The 23,608-nt window shown below is 41.8% G+C and overlaps 1 protein-coding gene across 5 annotated transcripts in view; it reads right to left on the minus strand.

The window, feature by feature from the left end:
• LOC147028068 (zinc finger protein 385D-like) overlaps positions 1 to 23,608 on the minus strand; it is a 465,436-nt gene that overhangs the window by 253,848 nt on the left and 187,980 nt on the right. For all 5 annotated transcript variants that reach the window (XM_085878078.1, XM_085878076.1, XM_085878075.1 and 2 more), the window contains one exon: positions 19,501 to 19,746. In XM_085878078.1, the coding sequence (XP_085734204.1) occupies positions 19,501 to 19,746 (246 nt within the window). The remainder of the gene's footprint in view (positions 1 to 19,500; positions 19,747 to 23,608) is intronic.

Here is a 23,608-nt window from a genome sequence, read left to right on the forward strand (position 1 = left end):
TAGCCATGTCGTTTAAAAAGCGTTCTTACTTTACGACACTGAAAAGTAATGCACGAGTGATAATGGCAGCTATTGATCTGTCCGGCTAAGCTATATAAATTGAAGGGGATGCGCAAAGGAGATGAGTATTTCAGATATCTCTTATCAGTGACTTAGATCTCTACAGCATTCCAAAACAAATGAGGAAGGCTAATGACGAGAGCTTGTGGTTGGTTGTTTCCTTCCCAGACATGGCAATCAGCTGTTAGTATACACCCAGGTTTGGCAAGCTTGTTGATATTAAAGGATAAAGGATACAAAAGCTTATCAGATTATATATATATATATATATATATATATATATATATATATATATATATATATATATATATATATATATATATATATATATATATATATATATCACATGTGCATGTGCGCACGGGCGCACGCACGCACGCACACACACACACACACACACACACACACACACACACACACACACACACACACACGTTGGTTCACCCAATCAAGATCAGATTAGTTAGACATGAGTAAACCATCACGAAGATTGACGTTTAAAGCGACAAAAAATTAACCTGGGAGTGCACCACAGCAATATTGGGCCAAATGGCCTCATTTCCTCATTGAGGTCAGTTTACCCTCAGTCTCATGTTGTCTTTTTTTTCTATGATTTTCAGACACATACATACATACAGTTCACTACGGTGCATTTTTGAGTGTGTTCACTATCTATCTTCACGGTCTATTTTTGATGATAAAAAAAAACTTGAAAAACATTTTCCATAAAGAGTAATTACGTCTCTACTATTGGAATTGTGACTTTGTGACTGGCAAAGCGAGCCTCAAGGGTGGTGTGCAGAAGCTTAAAAATATAAATAAATAAATACAAGGCACAGGGAAGTGAAGCTCGCTGCACATGATGTGTCATGCGTGCAGAATAAAATGAGTGTTCATTTACGTCCGTAAGATGTCTAATAAATAAAGAAGATCCAAGCACACCTGACGCTAGGCCGAGGCTTCAGATGGTTGGTGGCATGCTCTTGAGGCTGTACTATCCAAATGAAATGTCCCAGAAGATAAAGAAAATAGGATCACATTTGTTCATGTAGTGTTTTAAAATAACGCTTCTTGCTATGAACCATCAGATCTTTCAGTCTCCTTCAATATTTTGTTGCCATTTCATATAACGAAGTACCTGTAAATGTTCCATCTTGGCCGAATAAAAATACACAAGCGAAAATATTATAAACACTTTGTGTACGATGGTAACAGTAGCATGTTTATAGAATGTTTTTTCAACCACAAATACGTTGTTCGCCATATAAACGTGGTCTTTAACTGGCTAAATAATTATGTACTCGACACTGAGCTCCCCTACAACTATGTGTTTGCTCGAAGAACCAGTCCATTGAAGCCATGGAGACAGGGAGCAGATAAAATAGTAGTTAGGATGTACTCCGTCAGTCATAGAGGCACAGATAGGTTATACTTGAGGCTACTGCTGCTGCACATTCAAGGAGTTTCGAGCTTTGAAGATGTACAAAAGTTCGATAGAGTAGTTTGTGAAACATTTTGTGAAGCAGCTGATCACAGAAAGTTGGTGAGTAATGATGAAGAATGGAAGAGATGTTTGAAAGAATATGCTGCTGTTCATGTGCCATCTCACAAAACACAAACATTCGCGTTGATATGTGTTTTCGAGAGACCGAGAGATCCTATAGCACTGTACCAGCAGTTTCAAGATAATTTCACAGAGGACTTCATTAGAAGCCAGACACGTGAAGTGTCAATAAAGTGAGCTGTGCAAGAAATTGATTCAACACTGCAAATACATGGGATCAGATGTTCAGAGTTAGGATTACTAGATTCAGGTCCATTAGTGAGCGATGAGCACCACATAAATGCCATGCAAGAAGCAGCTGAAGCTGAAGAGTGGATTAGCAGCTTGAATCCTACACAGAGAAATGTGTTCAATTGAACCATCCAATGAATAGCTGAGGACGATGCGAAGCACAGATTCTTCATCTTAAATGGACTTGGAGGATCTGGGAAGAGATAATTATACAATAAGTCGATAAGCTTTCTGAGAGGAAGAGGCTAAACTGTCCTTCACTTCACTACAACAGGAATCACAGCTTATTTGCTAAAGGGATGAAGAACAGCTCACTTTAGATTCAGGCTCCCTTTACCCATTTTAGAAACCTCAACATCATCGATGAGAGTTCAGTAAGAGGACTCACAGCATATAAGAGGAGCCGCTCTACTGATAATTGATGAAGCATCAATGCTAGCTACTAATATACTGCACATCATTTATATGGTTCTCAAGGATATCTTGCGAAATGCTAAACCACTGGTGGAAAACTTCTGCTTCTGGGAGGTGATTTCTATCAAACAGCAAATGTCATCCCAAGAGGTTCCAGATTACTGAGATAAAGGAGGCATGCATCATGAGCCCGTCATTGTGGAGGAATGTGCAAATACCTATCCCTGACTGTCAACATGAGGATGGCCTGTCAGGAAAGGTTCAATAACTGGACACTGCAGATTGGTAACAGTACATTAAGCAACGATGCGGGGACCACAAGCAGACGTAGGAGATATATCAGCAGCATTGGTTATTGTACGAGACATTGTCGGTGCAGTATATGAGAAAGCTATATATATCTAAGGACTAATGAAGCAGTTATTGATGTCTCAAACAAGATCATCTTAACCCCAAAAAACAGAGATGCACTGAAGCTAAACAATGACATTCGAGCACTAATTCCTGGAGAGTCAACACAGTCAACATAGAGGTGAGAGAGACCACGTGCCTCGTGGTTGCAGCATGTTGATTGGCATATCAAGAAGATGGGGATGGGCCAGGCATCTGCCTGGGGGATGGCCAGATGGAGGTCCTTGGAGTACCGGAGGAAAGTGGACACAGCGATGCACTGCTCCATTGCATGCTCCCATACCTGACCTGACCTAACAACACAATACAAGAGCGCTGATTCCATTATGTCTGATGACATGCAAGCAGGAATCAAGTTCCCATGCAGTGGTGTTCCTAAATCAGAAAACCCCATCTGGGATGGCACCTCATCTGGGATGTCTGAGCAGAATAAACGATGAAGAATACTTAAAGCTGCTGTTTTCTATACATGAGAATCAATGAAATCTTTTGGCGTATTTACTAGAAATGTGTTAAGAGAATGACTGTGATAAATTAGTTTTTGACTTCAACAACAAAAAATAAAACAAACAAGTGGTGCTAGTCACAACAAATCCTGCCCATTTAAGGCATAAAGTTATTTTGGGGACCAAATTTAAATTTGATACATCCTTAACCTGAATGTTGATTGAAAGGAATAGAATAAGGAATATTTTAGTCTTAGTTTGAAGTCAATTAAACCATTTTTGACGAAGTTATGAGCGAAAACGATTGACCTTTTCATGACCTGACCTTGACCTTTGACCTAATTAGACCCAAAAGATAATGGGGTCGTCCGAGGTTCATTACCCACCTGTGGATACAATTTGACAGTGTTTAAGCCAGCCATTTTCCTGTAAAGTTGTATTTTCGTAACCATGTTTTAGTTTTAATGGAAAATTTGTAATTTTGACCGATGGCCATGACCCCCAAAACTTCGAACCCTACCGAGCTTCACAAATATGCATTTTTCACTCTAGGAATGGGTAGGATTATTAGTGACAAATAGAATAAGGTTCACTATAAGCTTGGTTTGAAGTAAATCGGATCATTTTTGACGAAGTTATGAGCGAAAAACGATTATGATCTTTTCGTGACCTTGACCTTGACCTTTGATCCAATTGGACCCAAAAGTTAATGGGGTCGTCCAAGGTTCATTGCCCACCTGTGGATTAAATTTGATAGTGTTTGCTAAAGCCATTTTGCCGTAAAGTTGCTAAAAGACAGAAAACAAACAAACAGACAAACAAACCGGACGATTACAATATCCCGCTCCCTCCCTCAGGGGGGCGGGATAATGATCAAATCCAATAAAAAACGACTTTCAAAGATGGAGATTTATTCTCGGTCATTAGAGTTCCTTTGTTCATGGTTTTTATGTTTTGTGTTGACTTAATGGTTAGGGTGGTGGGCATGGGATCTGAGGATCCTAAGTTCAAATCCCACTCGGCTGTTGAATTAATACCAAGTGGGGTTGACTCTGCCTGTCATCCTTCCGAGGTTGGCAAAGATGAGTGCCAGCATGCTGGCACACTGTATCAAAGTAGTGACTCGTCCAGGATTGTGTCCAATAGCCAAGGAGACTGCTTCGGCAGCACCAACGCTCTGCACAGAGTACAGTCCCAATGGATAACAAGGAATAACAAGGTAATCCAACACAGTTGGAAGCCATTCAGCCCATCATGCCTGCACGAACACCACTCCAACCCATCTACACAAAATCCAAGGAAGAAAATGCAAAAAAAAAAAAAATAATAATAATTTTTAACAAGTGGTGCCAGACACAACAAATCCCGCCCATTTAAGGCATAAAGTTATTTTGGGGATCAAATTTAAATTTGATACATCCTTAACCTGAATGTTGATTATAAGAAATAGAATAAGGAATATTTTAGTCTTAGTTTGAAGTCAATTAAACCATTTTTGACGAAGTTATGACCGTAAAATGATTTTGACCTTTCAAGGCCACGTAAGGTCAAAGGTCATGATGTCAAATGAAAGCCAATAAACAAGATAAAAACTTAAGATATACTTGGCCACGAGTTTACAGCAAACCATGTCCATACTATAAATAATAATTTCACTTTCACAGTTACAATATACACTATACAGTCCATATTATAGGTATGTACTATATGAAATATAGTATTGAGAACGATTTGTTATTTGTGTTTGTTAATAAAAAATGAAATATTCTTTTAATTTATATTCTGTGTTATGTTTATTTGTTCAACAAGATTATTAAATAACACATAAATGAAAACGTTCTGATCGTAAAACGATTTTGACTCAAGACTTTCATTACCCACCTGCAGATACAATTTGACAGTGTCTGAGCCAGCCGTTTTCCCGTAAAGTTGTATTTTCGTAATCATGTTTTAGTTTTTTTTTTTTTTTGTATACCTTGGTCGAGGCTCGTATGAGAGCTAACATACAACTCACAGCAAAGAGGCATGAGACAAGAGGGGCGGGAGTGGAAGGGACAAAACAGTGGGGAACAGACACATTTGGTGAACTGTGGAAGGGAGAGGGATGGGGATGGGACGGGGAACATGGCGAAGAGAAGATGGACATTACAGGGACTTTCAGGAAGGAAAGCAGGGGAATTGAAGGAAGTGGGCTTGGGTGGATTATCGGGGGTAGAAAAGATCGAGGATTTGGATGGGGAAAGATAAGAGGTGGTGGTGAACAGCTGTTTTGAAAGCCTCGAGGGAAGAATGGGAAAGAATAGAGTGAGGAAGTTTATTCCAAAGGCGGGGAAAAAGAAGAATGAAAGAGTGAAGATGAGCAGTGATTCGTGATTTTGGTAGTTTTACCAGAAGGGGGTTGTTGGCGGACCTTGAGCGCCCTGTGGAAATGTGGTGGGGACAAATCGCAGAGAGAGCAGGGGGGGGTAAGGCTGGAGAGGAGTTGGTAGAAGACAGAAAGACCACCGACCAACCTGCGGTGATTGAGTGAGAGGCCCAAAGACTCAGCTTCATTGCGGGAGATGCCGATGATCTTAAATGCCCTGGTTTCGACAGCGTGAAGCCGAGAAAGGTGGGAGGCAGGAGCACCAGCCCAGAGGGGAGAGCAGTACTCCATCAGGCTACGGACAAAAGCTTTGTAAATGGTCAGGAGCTCAAGAGGGCCGAGGAAGGACTTTGCACGATGGAGGATTCCCAGTCGGCGACTGGCTTTTGAGGTGAGGTTGGAAATGTGACTTTCCCAGGAAAGGTCATGGCAGATAGTGAGACCCAGAAGCTTGAAAGAAAAAACTTCTTCCAGAGGATTGTTGAGAAAGTGGATGGGGGGGGGGGTTGTAAAAGGTCCTTTCGAAGAGACATAGTGAGAGTGTGAGAGTTTTAATGGAAAATTTGTGATTTTGATCGATGGCCATGACCTCCAAAACTTCGGACCCTACCGATCTTCACAAATATGCATTTTTCACCAAAGGATTGTTCGGATTTTAAGTCACAAATAAAATAAGGTTCACTATAAGCTTAGTTTGAAGTAAATCGGAACATTCTTGACGAAGTTATGAGGGAAAAACGATTTTGACCTTTTCGTGACCTGACCTTGACCTTTGACCTAATTTGACCCAAAAGTTAATGGGGTCGTCTGAGGTTCATTACCAACCTGTGGATACAATTTGACAGTGTTTAAGCCAGCCGTTTTCCCATAAAGTTGTATTTTCGTAGCCATGTTTTAGTTTTAATGGAAAATTTGTAATTTTGACCGATGACCATGACCCCCAAAACTTCGGACCCCACCGATCTTCACAAATATGCATTTTTTCCACGATATGAATGGGTAGGATTATAAGTGAGAAATAGAATAAGGTTCACTATAAGCTTAGTTTGAAGTAAATCAGATCATTTTTGACGAAGTTATGAGCGAAAAACGATTTTGATCTTTTCGTGACCTTGACCTTGACCTTTGATCAAATTGGACTCAACAGTTAATGGGGTCGTCCAAGGTTCATTGCCCACCTGCGGATTCAATTTGATAGTGTTTGCTAAAGCAGTTTTGCCGTAAAGTTGCTAACAGACAGACAGACAAACAAACACACAGACAAACAAACGGGACGATTACAATATCCTGCTCCCTCCCTCCAGGGGTGCGGGATAATTAACGACATTTTTATGATTGGTAACTCAAGAGGAATTAAGGGTTTGGAGAAGGAGGAAAGATGACCTACTGCACTGCATTTTAGTGCATTTATATTTGAAAGCACAAATAACTTAACTTGCACTTTCCAAGTGAACAATACACTTGAGGACCCGGACTCAGAATGCCAAGGACTCGGACTCAAAAGAGGGGGGAAAACTACACTGAACCATTCAGTAAAAGCAACGTGGTGCACTGTATCTGTGAAAGCCACTTGGTTTAATAAAGTAACTCCAACCTGTCATTTTTGATGGGCTTTTATATGAGTGTATATCTACATATATATATATATATATATATATATATATATATATATATATATATATATATATATATATATATATATATATATATATATATATATATATATATATATATATATATATATATATATATATATATATATATATATATATATATATATATATATATATATATATATATGTATATATATATATATGTATATATATGTATATATATATATGTATATATATATATATATATGTATATATATATATATATATATATATATATATATATATATATATATATATATATATATATATATATATGTATATATATATATATATATATATATATATATATATATATATATATATATATATATATATATATATATATATATATATACACACTTATGGAGCAGCGCGTCGCTGCGTCCACTTTCTGCCAGTACTCCAGGGGCCTCTGGCTGGTCATCACCGAGGCAAATGCTTGGCCCATCCCCAGCGATAACAAAGGATTCTCCGAAGAGACCTGGTACCAAAGGAATTAAGTCTCCGTCTCAGATTCCTGGTCAGAGTCCAAGCCTCACATGCATCGAGCAAGACTGGAAGCACCAAGGACCTGAAGACTCAGAATTTCGTCTCCCGCACAGGAACCGGCAGCGCCACACCCCATTATCCAGTGAATCCATGACTCCCCAGGCCCAACCCAGATGTCTGTTGACCTCTGGCTCACAGCCAGCAGAGACATGAATATCACTGCCAAAGTAAGTGAATGTCTCCACGACTTCAACATCCTCACCACAAAAAGGTACAGACAGGATAGCAGCATCCAAGATGTCAATGAAAGCCTGGGTCTTAGTTTTGACCCAGGAAACCTGTAATCCCAGTGGCTCCGACTCCTCATTCAGCATGACGAGGGCCCCCAAAACGATAACCAGAGTCTCCGCAAAGATGAATGCATCATCTGCGAAATCAAGGTCTGATATCTTGATATTCCCAAACGATGCACCGCAGCTTGATCTCTCTGACATCCTCCCCAGAATCCAGCCCATACAAGTGCTGAAAAGTGTGGGGGCCAGTACACACCCCTGACGAGGTCCAGTAACAACTGGAAATAAGTCGGAGATTGTAACAACACATCTCACAGCACTCTCAGTACCAGAGTATAGTTCAGACATCATATTGATCAGTTTTGGTGGCACCCCACAAAGGCCAATAATCCTCCAGAGGCCATCCCAATAAACTGAAGCAAATGTTTCACAGAGATCAACATAGGCTGCAAGCAGCACCTGCCAAAACTCTCATCTGCATTCGGTGAGGACTCAAATTGCAAGGACACGGTCAATCATTGACCTATTTGGTATAAAGCCTGACTGCTTTGGATGCTGGTGCTCAAGCAGATGGTGGCGAAACCTGTCAAGAATTATCCGAGGAAAGGCCTTGCCCGGCACTAAGAGCAGCGTCACCCCTCGGTAGTTGGTGCAGTCTTGGCGATCACCCTTCCCTTTCCAGAGAGGGACAACATGACCCTTCTTTCAGTCAGTTGGGATGATGCCTGTGTTCCAGGCAGAGCACCGAAGTGCATACAACGACACGAGTACAGCATTTCCACCAGCCTTGAGAAGTTCAGCATGGATGCCACGGATCACAGGAGCTTCACCCCATTTTATCCAGTTCACTGCAGCCTGTTTTTCCCCAAAGGAAGGTGGACCACAGTTGATTGGAGGGTCAGCAATAGGAATAGTTAGACTCCTGTTGTCCAACTAAACAGCTGGTGGTTCAGCCTCGTACAGCCGTTCAAAGTAACCGGCTCAACATGCCTTCACTTCGGACTCCTCTCTCAAGAGCCTACCACCCTCTGCTCTAACCGCAAATCACAGAGGGACAGGCTTGCAGGAACACAATGCGCATATTCCCCTGTAAGCAGGATGAGAACCAATTGACCACAGGTGATGCTCTGCCCCCTCACAGATTCCTCGCACATCGGCCTCCTTGTCCACCTTTAGTACACGTGCAGTTTTACGCCTCAGCTCCCTGAACAGCTCAGCTCTACCATTCAGCCTGGCCCTGCGACTGGTCACTGGTATCCAGTGTCCCTTGAGAGAAAAAGTTCTTCTTCATCCGACGCTGAGTTCCAAGACATCTACCAGCAACATCAAGGACAGTGGTCTTGAAGGCACTCCACAACTCTTCAGGATCCCCCAAAGCAACCAGACCCCCCAAATCTCCACTCAGCCTGTTCGCAAACTCCTCAGCTCCCCTCTCATCCTTGAACTTGCCAATATCCAATCTTGGCTGGGATGGTACCTTTTTCCTGGATTTAAGCTGCAACTTCAGAGTTGCTACAATAAGTCTGTGGTCAGTTTTGAGGAACTGAGCACTCCTGTAGACCCCACAGTTGTGGATCATCCTCCAGCCACCATCAATGAGCACATGGTCAATCTCCTTTGCCACACCGCCAGCGTTGGAATACCAAGTCCAGCGATGAGCTTGTGGGCGCTGAAACCATGAACCAGCCACCCTAAGTCCATGACTTCTTGCAAAGTCTTCATCATCGGCATCAAAGACTTCTTGCAAAGTAAGATCATCGGCATCTCCCGCAATGAAGCTGAGTCTTTGGGCCTCTCACTCAATCACCGCAGGTTGGTCGGTGGTCTTTCTGTCTTCTACCGACTCCTCTCCAGCCTTGCCCCCCCTGCTCTCTCTGCGATTTGTCCCCACCACATTTCCACAGGGCGCTCAAGGTCCGCCAACAACCCCCTTCTGGTAAAACTACCAAAATCACGAATCACTGCTCATCTTCACTCTTTCATTCCTCTTTTTTCCCGCCTTTGGAATAAACTTCCTCACTCTATTCTTTCCCATTCTTCCCTCCAGGCTTTCAAAACAGCTGTTCACCACCACCTCTTATCTTTCCCCATCCAAATCCTCGATCTTTTCTACCCCCGATAATCCACCCAAGCCCACTTCCTTCATTTCTCCTACTTTCCTTCCTGAAAGTCCCTGAAATGTCCATCTTCTCTTCGCCATGTTCCCCGTCTCATCCCCATCCCTCTCCCTTCCACAGTTCACCTAATGTGTCTGTTCCCCACTGTTTTGTCCCTTCCACTCCCGCCCCTCTTGTCTCATGCCTCCTTGCTGTGAGTCGTGTGTTAGCTCTCATACGAGCCTCGACCAAGGTATACAAAAAAAAAAAAAAAAGTCAAGGAACTTAGTATAGTGCTATTCTGGTTCACAGTACCAGACTCATGCGGACCAACACATGTCTCATTACCATCCCTATCAGTTCCAGTCAATACAGTGAAATCCCCCAAGACGAGAAGAGTATCTCGCCTGGGTCACTGATGAACAACAGACTCAAGCGTGACATGGAATGTGTCCTTCACGGTGAGATCGCTCACCTCAGTCGGAGCATAAACAGAGACTAGGGAAATGACACCCAAGGAGTGACAAATCCTTCATCTCATTATACGCTTGTTGATCAGTGTTACCTCAATTATCATTGCAGTCAGCTTATTAGACACAGCTACAACAACTCCTTCGGCATGGTAACCATCAGAGCGACCAGACCAACAGTCGGTAACCACCCGCCATGAATGATTTCGCCACTATCCGGTCTCCAAACCTCAGAGAGTGCTGCAATGCCGATGTCTAAATGCTTGAGCTCAGATGATAAGAGAGACAGGTGATTATTCGCTTTTAAGGATAGGACATTCCAGGCACCCAAGCAAAGGGACCACCTCAAGTTAACCCGAGGAGACCGCCATCTGGTGGACGACACGTCAGCACCACTCAGACACGCACTACCGCAATCTGACCCGGGAAGGTTACCCCGTGATTTCCCTCCTATCATCAAAGATTGGGTGTCCCGAAGGCTTTTGCCCCAATCCTGTCATCCGGTGAACTGCCCTGCGAAGGGAATCTGCACAGCAGGTACTCCTACGGAGTGGGTTTTCAGCTTTTTTTTTTCTGCTTTTGGAATGTTTTGCGGAATGAATGGTTTTACGGTGACCTGCCACCAACCTCCTAATAAAAAGTAATCCAACTGCAAGAGGACGTCCGCAAACGCAGTTGGGCACGAGATATGGATGGCCGTTGGCTCACAAGGAGCTCCTCCACCCTTTGACAGGTTTTGTTCTTCATCCTGCTGGGTGTCCAGATCATACATTCTCCTCACCAAGAAACTTGGTGGGGGAAATGGTTTCGTCACCGAAAACCCCACCATGGAACAGCTTAGTGCAGGTTTACATGGTACCTGTAGGAAGTCACAGATCTAATCTGACCTGACCTGACTGTGAAGAGGGTAGGAAGAGGGGTAAGATAATTATTTACTTGTGGTTGTATCACTGTAATGACTGATATCACCATTTAAGCAAATTTTAACATTTATGGTGTTGAAAATTTCATTTTTTTTTTTAAAGAAAATGAACCTTTGTTGTTTGTTTTGATAATCTTCTTGGTTTTGATAAGCTATGGAAATGCACACTTCGCCAAACACATCGTCATAATTATTTGATCATAAGTTGGGAAATAAAACAAAAAAAACCTGCAGTTGGTGAGTAATTGAAATGATACTGATGGACTGATGGCTTTCAGTAGAGGAGGCTATATGATATGGAAGCACAACAGTTAAAATTCTTTCAAAAAGTATACTTGCGTAGGAGTTGCCAAAATGTCATTCCCTGGAACCATCACAGCAGATACATCAGCCAGGTTTGCTGTCATACTTGATTACATTCAACGTGCTATGCAAATTACAACTACTCCTACTTATTTTAACGGCCCCAATTATTCCCCGCTTCTTGTGGGGGTGGCCAGGGAAAGTTTGTGGCCCAAGTCTTTCACAAACCAGCTGACCGGGCCTCAAGTTCTTTTGAAGATGGTAGGGCAAGAATCTGTAATTTGTATCAGGGTGCCGGTGATAACTTGCATATTCTTCAAAAAAGACTCTGTGGGATACTTTATGTCCATGAGCTCATGCTCGTTGATAGGATACCCGGCTTACCACCAATCAGGGATTCATGCATTCTGATGCAATTCCCTGCCTGTGAAATGCCAATCCGACAGTTGATTTGGTCAGGTCAGGAATCAAACCCAGACTAAATGGATCAAGTGTGCTACCTCTGCACAACCCTGTCGGATGCCAAGCTGTGCAAATAAGCTGAGGTGTATTCCTTTTCGCTACTATTCCTTGTATTACTTCCTAATGCTTTGTCGGTGGATGTTTCCTGTGAACATTAATAAATCTGCATTAACATTTAAAATCTGGTTCATTAACAAATCTAGTAGTGCGGTATCATTGCACATTGTAATAATGTTCAAAATCCGTATCCTGAGTTTCTATTCTGAGTTTTGGAAGCCTTGGTGTGCCACGGTTGAGAGAGAAATCTACGGAGCGCAATATCGTTAAAAGCGCCTCCGAAGCTTGAAATACTATCAATTCCTCATGAAGAGAATAGTAAAACATTCATATACTTTTTGGGTGAAACGCTCAGGGAATACTTTTCTAATCATAGCGTTTACGAAGAACAATTCTTAAGGGATATAAAAGTGCTCAATAAACAAATAAAGGAATACAGGTAAGAAATCTCCCAAGCAAGGTGAGGGAGAGAACAATACAAGCAGCTGGTGAAATAGATTATCAAGGAGAAGTGAGAAAAAGCTTCTGAACAGCCAGAGTAGTTTATATTTGATGGAAAAGATCGAATGGCTCACGCAGTTAGTAAATAAGAAATGTTAGAGTAAAGGAACTTTTCTTATCCCTCCTGCAATAGGCACGTTGCCTTCTCCGCACTTGAAAAATTTGATATTTAATCCTTCTTCCACTGATGTAATAGTATTCAAGTCTGGTTGAGGATTTAAACTTTAGTCAAGTCAGATGATATTTATTTTTTGACTGTCCTCTTCAGTATAGATTCCACTCTCTACTTGCTTATTGGTTTCTTATTCATGGTCTCCTTGCACCTATCACCAAGGCAGTATTACATCTATTTTCCTGCATAGCTTGAGGCAGAGAGTGGCAGATCTGAGGATGGATCACAGCAGAGAAATCAGCGATATTGGATCAGCGTGAACTATGGTGGAATCGCACATGAAAAACAATGCAGTGGAATATAAGCTATCAAGATTTGTTATGCATATAGACTAAGCCACTCCATCAAAATACCAATGGAAATGTTGCAATTTACGAGGTGCAATTTGGCCGAGAATGATTTACAGGTGGCCATTTTCCTCAATGTGATCATCTTAAGTCGGCCCCTCCTCTCGGCTGCCATGTGATGCACTTCTTGAAGAAAACTAAATCTATTGGCCATTGACTGTTGAGAAAATATTTTAGTGAGGAATGTCAAAGCGGTGATCGGACAAAAGAAAAACTCAACTGGAATATTGCAAAGTTTGAAATGACAATAAAAGAGAAAATTACTCGTACAGGTACATAAAATATATCAAAAAAATTAACGTTTAAACAATTGACATTCATGATGACATTCAGAGAAAACAAAAAAAAAACCTGGCTGTTCTTTTTTTAAATGCCAATAAGGGAGTGTTAAGAAGGTCCTGCATTGAGGCATGCAGTAGGTTATTGGTACATATGCCCCAGGGTACTGCTTGAGGTCATGATGTGGAATTGAACGCTGCCCTCCGTATTTGCCTGGAAAGCCACAGCGCCAGGAGCAAACCGTCAAGGAATTGTTGAAGGAAAGGTCAAACGCGAGACCAAATTGCTTTTTTACAGCCTCCAGTAAACAGCTGAGTCGTTATGTGAGGTGACAGAGTGACGTTGCGTCTTCAGTGGATTCACGGACAACTGTCTACACACAAATGGGAATCAAAATATTTTCAAAGCCAGTGGATGAAGTTTCATAATGCAATTTGGAAGGACATTTTGTTTTGACAGTTACAGTTTTTCTCGATGCTTGAACACATTTCCTGAAACAATATCCTACATTACCGAAACGGTTAAACACACGAATCAAAATGAACGGCCTTGTTGTTTGCAAAATGCAATAATGTTGTCAAATTTCAAAATACATGTCACAAAATCAAATAATCATTTCAAAATAATCCATTTGTCATCAAATGAAAAGTTTACATTATCAACTATTTCACAATAGATTCAAACTATCAACATCAAAATGTTTAACTTTTTCATTAAATATTTATTCATACCATTTATACTTCTTGACTCTTCTTACTTTATTGTAAATTGTGTCATGTGACCATACTCGACCGGTCAAAAGTTTGAGAACACCCACATTTTTCCAGTTTTTACTGAAATTTTAGCAGTTTCATGTTTCAATGTACTCTGAAATTAAAGCATAGAACAAATAAACAATTTCAGATAACAAAGAAATCATGGAATCGTTTTGTTGAACAAAATTTAATCTAAATTTTTGACTCATCAAAGTAGCCACCTTTTTCAGATGTAACAGTCGAACATACTCATGGCATTCTTTCTGCAATGGAAATCAAATATTGTTCGGAAAGTTCTTCCCAACACTGTTGCAGAAATTCCCACAAATGTGTTGCACTTGTAGGTTGCTTTGCTTTCACCCTTCTGTCCAATTCATCCCAAACCAGCTCGATGGGGTTTAGGTCTGGAGACTGTGCTGGCCATGATTCATGGCAAATCATGGCAAATCATGGCAATCATTCCATGATTTGAAGCTTACCGTCTTGTTCTTTTCTTCTAAGGTAGTTCTGACATAGCCTGGAGGTAAGTTTTGGGTCGTTATCTTGCTGTAGGATGAACCCCTGACCAACTAGGCGTAGACCAGAGGGTATTGCATGACGCTGCAAAATGCTGTGGTAGCCCTTTTGGTTCAAGGTGCTAGTCACTCTGTGCAAGTTGCCAACTCTGGATCAGGCAAAAGAGCCCCAGATCATCACGCTTCCTCCTCCATGTTTGACAGTTGGTGTCACACACTGAGAAACCATCCTTTCGCCTACTCGACGACGTACAAAAACCCTGCGTGATGAACCAAAGATTTCAAATTTTGATTCATCGGTCCATAAGACCTTGTTCCAGCTTTCAGTCATCCACTGGTGGTGCTTCATGGCCCAGGCAAGCCTCTTTTGCTTATTTTGCCATCTTAGCAATGGCTTTCTTACTGCCATGAACTATCAAACCTTCAGCTCGAAGTCTTCTCTTCACAGTGAAACTGAGACTTCCTTACTTCAACCAGTGTTAAGCTGTGTTTGAAGCTGCTGTCCTGTGATCCGCCTATCACGCAAGCTGTTGACTCTCAGAAACTTGTTTTCTGATTGTGTTGTCGCTTTGGGTCTGGCAGACCTCTTCCTGTCAGAGTTTCCTCCAGGTTCCAAGTGCCTTTTGATGGTGTAAGAAACTGTACTCACTGACACCTGGCTTTTCTTTGCAATTTCTCTAAAGGAAAGACTGACACTTTTAAGGGTTATAATGGTCTGTCTGTCTTCCTTTGTTAATTGTCTTTTTCTCTCCATTATGATAGAAATATAACACTTCCTGCAATACAATATTGTCCAAATAATGCTTCAGAGGGTGTAGCAACACAGTCTGTTCCAACAATTCTTTTATACAGACAGAGGGTTTGTAACTAATGAACAAAAGTTGGGATACCTGTAGGAATTGTTTGCATCAACTTTCAAGGCTTAATTTACTTCCATTGCTGCAGAAAATTTGCAGTTGCTAACCCTTTACTTGTTCCCTGAAAAGGGCCTTTTTTAACAACTCTAAAATATACATTATTTTTCAGTTTTTGGAAACCTAAACATTTTTTTTAAACCTCTGGCAGTTTAACGCTTAGCTTTGTACCATTTCAGGTTATTCACTGGACATGAACTGCTTAAATTTTAGTAAAAACTGGAAAAATGGGGGTGTTCTAAAACATTTGACCAGTGGAGTACACGTTACCTCGAAGTGTATATCTCGTTTTTTTTCAGGAGACAACCCCAGATGACACAGACATCACTGAAAACTTATACATAAAATCATATAGATTATGACAATTACAACAAAAACAAACGTTTTGAATATAAAAGGGATTTTTAGTTATTCAAGATCCAGCTTCTGATTTTTGGCAGGCCACATGTTCTCTTCAACATCAGAGAGAATGTTTTCTCTCGCCCCACATGTCGGACAAAAGCAACTTGCATGGTGGACCCACCCCTGGCATGCTTCTGCAGTGATGTCTTGACATACCTCCTCCATGGCCTGCTGACAATGTTACCTGCTCATGGGCATTGTGGTCATACACTTTCCAGTGTCAGGTGGAGAAAACAAACTAAACTCCTCAAGGAGATTCAGGAATGGAGAGGAGGGTGGGAGGAACAGCATTTAGAAACGTGCATGAGCTTCACACCATCCTCGGACAAGCGTAGAGTGGTGGAAGCTGACGTTGTCCCATACAATGACAAAGTTTGTCAGCTTTGGTCCTTTAAGCACTCTCTCTACATCGCTCGCTCGCTCTCTCTCTCTCTCTCTCTCTCTCTCTCTCTCTCTCTCTCTCTCTCTCTCTCTCTCTCTCTCTCTCTCTCTCTCTCTCTCTCTCTCTCTCTCTCTCTCTCTCTCCCTCTCTCTCTCTCTCTCTCTCTCTCTCTCTCTCCTAGAAGTATAAGACTTTCATACATTGAATCTAGGATCAACATCAGGGCGTGCGATGGTATATGGGCTTATGGTGGAATTATGGGAGATTACACCACTTCTATACCTGGTGTTGGCTTAATGGTTAGGGTGGTGGGCTTGGGATCTTAGGATCCTGAGTTCAAATCCCGCTCGGCTGTTGAATTAATACCGGGTGGGGTTGACTCTGCCTGTCATCCTTCCTTGGTAGGCAAAATGAGCGCCAACTTGTTGGTATCCTGTGTCGAAGTGGTGACCCATCCAGGATTGTGTCCAATAGCCAAGGAGACTGCTTAGGCAGCACCGACGCTCTGTACAGAGTATGGTCCCCATGGATGGATGGACGATTTCTAGAAATGGCAGCACATATGGTTATATTTCCTCAACTCCGACCCAGGACGTCAACTCGATGGTTGCTTGTATCTCATTTGATAGATTATGTGTTCTTCCTATTCCTCTTCGAGCTCCAGCTTGTCTTCCCTGTCATACCTGCTCCATTTCTGTCCCACAACTGAGAGTTCACCTGCGGTCCCTTTTATTCATGATTAAGGTATGATTGATGATTGAAAATTTGAACAAGTTGCATTTGCACATGTGAAGTATAAATGAGTACAATATTGGAATTGATTGCTCTCAGTTGCAAACGTACAAAGATCAGTTGCAAAGATCTCAGTTGCAAAGATCCAATGAGAAAACAAGAAACTCTCACATTAACGTTATGCTAAATGTCGAGGTTTGTGTAAAGTGTTTTGTAAAAGTGTGTTTTCGTTTTAGAATCATTGCGAAATCAAGTATAAAAACACTCATGGTTTTACAAAGGATGCTATATGTTGTTTCAGTTGTGAAATTGTTGGTTTTGTTGTTTTTGACCAGTTTCATTCACATTGATTTAGCAAACGAGAAAAGCTGTAAACATCAGAAACTTCTGCCTGACCTCATGACCTCAAACCTCGATGCGGTGACGATGCTCGTCCCATCGTTACAGCCTAAGTGACTAATAGTTGGTGTTCATAACCCAGCAAGTTAACTGCTGGGTGTGAGATTGAGATGAAGTATCATTACAATCAAAGTCACAGGGTAAAGAATGTGTCTAATAGCCAAGGAGACTATTGTTTTGACAGTAACCTAACAGCTTTGTTTGGAAGTTCCACAACTGAGCCACCTGAGTAGGTGCTTTTTTCTGAAGCTCCAGTGTTATGTGTAAGCGAGCTGAGACTTACCATCTGGTCTCGTGATTGAGTGTTCCCTGTATAGCATTAATCGACAACCGACTAACGGGCTTAACATTACTGCCATAGTTGCCCGTGCCACGGTTCACACATCAGCAAATGGGTTGACAAATGCGGCATTTCCTTCAAGGTTCAAGTTTTTATCGTTGACATAAATTTTTATTAGCACAGTACTCTCAGGTGGAAAAATGAAAATGATTTTACCGATTAATGCATGGAAATGTAAAGTAAAAATTGAAATTTAGTTCGAATCAAGCATCGATTTTCTGCATCACAGGATTCATTTTTCAGCAGGATGGCGTCGACTCTCTGTGCAATTAAACCACTAAGCTGGCATCACTACCAGAGGCCTTGATGTGCTTCCATGGCTACTGGAGGAACTCCATGGGGACCTTGTGAATTGCACGAATTGAAAAGTTGCAGTGACTACAGAATCCCTCACTTTGCTTCCTCATTCCATGTGTGGGTAACAATGCTGTGCATTGCCAAAATACATTATAGGTTCATTATATGTTGTAGGTTCCTTGCCCAAAGACGTAATAGGCACTGAAAAGAGATGATGCATCAGGCTGTCTGCAGGTGAGCACTCTTGAGGAGAATGAGAGGAGCGTCAGGATGATTTGATGCAAAGATTATTATTGGGAGCTTGACAAGAGCATGTCGGCCTAACGAGTTGTTCTCTTTTTCAGCTTCAATAACATTTATATCAGGATTAATTCCCACAATGTTAAAGCAGTGATCCCTCTTGAGCCAGCTACTAAATGTGTATTATGCACTCACAATGGTGGAGTTTTTCTCACCTCTCCTGTCTACTCTCCCCAGCATTCATATGCACTCACCCCACAATGTCATTCCTATTACCTCCACTTTCCAACTCCACAACTTTCATTTCTTTATCTCTCATACCCAACCCTGTTTGCTTCCTTTTACCAAATTACCTCACTTCTAAAATCGATGGAATCAACAGAACAGTGATCGAGGTATGCTAACCACCATGGGAATCAAGGAAAAGCTAACATTTCAGGTGTTTACCCTTCATCGGAAGAAAAAGAGCTCTGTTTTGTTCCGCCGAAGGGTTAACGCCTGAAATGTCAGTTTCTCCTCGCTTCCCACAGTGGTTATCATGCTTCATTCAACATTCTGTTGATAATATCAATTGTTGTACCTGTCTGCAGGTCGACACTCGCCTTCACGAGCAAGACTCAGTTCTTCATTCTACCTGACTCCTCCTCTTCTTTTCTGCTTATGTTTTACAAAGATGGTCCCAAATCACTTTAACCATCCTTACTAAAAAAAAAAAACTATTCTTAGCCTATGCACGAAACATATACCAATGTCCAATTGGCAGAGAAGGTGCAAGAAAGTAAGGTAAAGCAATTGTACCTCGCATACTCACTGTTGTACGTCATGCCTCATGCTAACAACACAATCTCAGAAGTATAAACACACCACAAAAAAAACGTCAAGGAAATGTACGTGTCTGTGCGTGGTGAGAAGTTTAAGTTGCGAAGAAACAAAGAAGCATTGCAAATCTAAAGCTGCTAAGTTCTCAAAGAAGGACGAGAAGAAATTCACCTTCACCTGCGGAAGCTTGGTTGGTGCGACGGCTTCGAGCGAGCTGGAGTAAGCGTCGCCGGTGAGCTTTTCCATTGAGGTGAACCTGGGCCTGGACATTCGAGTTCATCTGCAGGTTACACACCTGGCACAGGGTGAGGCAGACCTTCTCCAAAGGCCTGGCCTCCTTGGAGGATGCACCCGAGGTAGTCCGACAGTCCGACTCGTCCTCGGACTCGTGTGAGTCAATAGTCTTCATCACGATTCCTGAAGGGGGGCGTGGGGGGAGTGGTGGAAGTGGTGTTCAAGCACTCTCCAGCTTACTAAACTAGCAATACTTCATGTGCTGCGGAATCCTTTATCATGCACCCAACAGCAGCCTGCGGCTTGTCTGTAGGCAGTGAAGTGCTGTGTGATGGAAGGTGAATAAGTGACGGATGATTTTGTGAAGCAGTGTGGTCGATGTGTTGTATTTTTTAATTCATTTTCACTGTTCTCACTCAACACGACGCCAATTTATTTTGAGATATCTCCGAACTCCTCGTGGAGTGAAAAGGTGGCTCACAACTTGTATTGTTCTTTCTTTGCCGTTATATTATACTACTGCACACTCTCATCATGAGAAACACCACTCAAATCCACTGCCAGGGCTTAAGAACTCAAAGAAAACAAACGTAGGCCAAAACGCATCAGGAAATGATAGTCAATTTGAAAAGGACATTTCTACTCATACAGAGCAGTTATGTATGCAGTAATTTTTTAAATAAATTTTCAATGAAATGCAGCATAATTAGGAGCCTTTCTATGGAGGCCTAATTGATGAAAGATTTGCATTTGTGGGCACTTTTTCCTTTTCATGTGGGAGGATTGAGGGGGCGAGGGTCTCAGATCTGCTGTAGTCCCAAAGATGCCATCAATAAGTGGCAAAAACACAATAAGCCTGTTGATTTGTGATTCTTATGAAACCATTGGGTGTTCATCGATGATTTGTGATAATTGTTCGGCTCTGGTTCGGAGTTCCTTTACTACGAGATGTAATCTCCTCTGCTCTGACAAACCATCTTCGAAAGCTGAGGTTATACCTGTTGTGGAATTATCTCGTTTAAGAGTTTGTTAACGTGGTGATGTAACATATTGCCGTGTCTGATGGAGTACTTTTCTGTAAGTTTTTGCACTGGGTCTGCATGCCCTTGTCCGTGCCGCATGCTCTTGTGGGCTAAATTTGCTTCCCCTCTCCTTCTCCACCCACCTGTAATTTCGATCTTCCACGAGTCCAAACTTTGTAGGGGGCGGGAATGAGGCACTGTTAAAACCATTTATGATGACAATATTGCAACAACTTATTCAGTCCATGTTGGTAATCTCTGGATTTGCTGCTTATCTGATGAAGCTAATTTATTTTGGATTGAATCGCAGATGCAAAACAGCTGCAGAGTATACAAGTGACAATTATTTGGTGGACTTACCAGCTATCAAGGATGAGGGGCATGACCTTGTTGACGATATGTGAATCGAATTGGCACGACCTGCCAATTTGATTCATATGTAACCTTATTGATGATTAACACGTTTCAGTTAGACTTAGATTAAAAAAAAAAAATTGATCAATTTCTGAAGTCCTTATGCTAAGTAAACATCTTCTTTTTGGAAATGCTGGGGCAACCTAACTCGTTTTTTTCTTCCTGGGTGTATCTGAAATAAGTTGTTTTCTCGACTCGTGCTTTCTTGTTGACCATTATGTCCCAACTCCCCTTGGTAGTGCACCATCGTCCCTTAATTACCCCCATGCACGCGAAGGGAAAAGTGGGATTAAGTAATTGGTTCACATTGTCTCTCTGTCTAGACATCACTTTTTGATCGAGGAACTACTTCATTTCAATTGAACATCATATTTTGAACACTGTAGAACATGAATCGATCGGAACATGAACCTGCAGTTGAGAAGTACTTTGGCCCTGAATAAGGTAAATTGTACGGAATCTCGCTCCGATCGCGCATGGGTAGAGAGGAGTGAGGTAGTTATTTTAGTCTGTCTGTCTGGCAGTCAAACAAAATTGAAAATCATTCCAAGCAGGAAACTTACTGTTTTTAGGGGCATCGTAAAGAATACAAACAACAAATAGGAAGAACTGATGTAACGTAGTAAATAAAGTGGTGTGAAAGACGCTGCATCAACGGCGGTAAACTTCTGAAAAAAGTTTTTTGCCCCACAACCTCCAAAACCGTTATGTAATTTCAATTGAATTGCAGTATATACTTGAACAGTGTAAAACACAATCACCTTCTTGGCACTTTCAAAAACTTCCCGTTTAGCAGTACATACTTGGACAAATTATTACGGCATTTTACATCATCTCGACCAATCAAATTTGCCACTTGCAGACCCTTCCCACGTCCTGTATTTTTGTCAAGACTGTGTGGGGTAAGTTGTTCTGTGAACTCTGTAGTTGATTAATTAGTTCATTGATTGAGAAGCCCATACTCTGTAATTCCCCGGGGCATATCACGACTCATCAAAAAATGTTTATTGGTTAGAATCAATCCTTTACAGAGTTACCAAGCCTGGTGTTGGCTTATCGGCAAGGGTGGCTGTCTTGGGATCTTAGGGTCCTGAGTTTGAGCCCCGTTAGCTGCTGAATTTACACCAGGTGGGGTTGACTCTGCCTATCATCCTTTTGAGGTCGGCAAAATGAGTGCCAGCTTGCTGGTATCCTGTGTCAGAATGGTGACCCGTCCAGGATTGTGTCCAATAGCCACGGAGACTGCTTGGGCAGCATCAACACTCTGTACAGAGTATGGTCCCAATGGATGGATTGATAGTATAGGGGCACAGCATCAATGGCACAGCTGTGCCCCACCCCCCAAAAAATGATGTGTTCAGCCAAAGCTGCCATACGCAAGAAGAAGGCAGGATTACCAATCCCACACAAGATACTTGACAGAAGGTGAATTGGGTAGGATAATTTCTTCCAGGTTGCCAGCGATAACTCACATACTCTACGCAAAGGACATTGAGGGATCTTTCTTCTTTAGTGCGGCTTGTGTGAACATTAAATGATGAACTGTGCTATTCTCAACTTGTCCTTGGCCTGGGTGGTTAGTTGACCAAGAATTCCAGCCGACATCAAGGTGGTACCTGAGGTGTACTCCTCCACCAGGTGGTCTGCAATCTTGATTTCTCCAGTTACAGCTAGCTGAGGCTGCAAGACCCCAGGGGCACATGCAGGTATTAAAATGGCTGACCCCTGTCATCAGGCAGTTGAGGCGGCAGACGGAACATCCTGCTTAACGTCTATCTGAGGGACGGCACACTCATTGATGTCTTGTCCTGTCTGCAAAACACCAGGGTGACAGTTTATAGCGAGGACGATATTTGAATTTCAGCTCAACAGCTCAAAGACAAGTGTGCATACCTCTAGTCTAGGCTATACTACCAGCTCCCATTTTCACTTCACCGACCTTCAAAGCTCTGTCGTCCAGCTTTTCCAATTGAAAGAAACAGGATTCACAGCCAGTTTGATGAAGAAAGTAGGAATTGATTTTTGTTTTGGCTCGACTTCAGGGAAAATAAGATGTCTATTGAAGAAAAAGAGTCCAGATGTTCTGGTGCATTAAGAGAGAAATTTAAACCCTGACATTTTTCATTGGACAAAGACAAAAGAAAATGATGAATGCACTCTAATGGCAGCATATCACAGAAAGATTGTGACAGAGACAGCTCACTGAGACAAGGGAAACGACAGCAGGTGGATGTACATACAAATGGGACAGGAGTTAACTTATATGATTATTGTCTGGTTGTTAATCCCAAGAATGTATGCTGTGTGTCATCATGCCTGCACCCCCAGCACATGAAAGGTCTTTTCATTGTTCACTTGTCATTGGGATAGCGGAAATGGGCTCTATTTTAAGTCCTTCAAACACATTTTCACAATAAAATTCCATCGTGTTTTAACATGCTGCACTGCATTGCAGTGTTAAAGCCACTTTTGAACCCTTTGGGCCAAAGCACCGAACAAGATGGTTTTCATCTTGTCGGTGTGGACTGTCTTTACAAGACATGTGCAGGTTTTAATAATTAATCTCAAAATCCATTGGGATAGGGACTCGGGTATACCTAGGTATTTAT

The sequence above is a fragment of the Eptatretus burgeri genome, chromosome 4, assembly GCF_056783735.1.
Source record: "Eptatretus burgeri isolate ZD-2024b chromosome 4, Ebu_testis_v1, whole genome shotgun sequence".
Taxonomy (NCBI): Eukaryota; Metazoa; Chordata; class Myxini; order Myxiniformes; family Myxinidae; genus Eptatretus; species Eptatretus burgeri.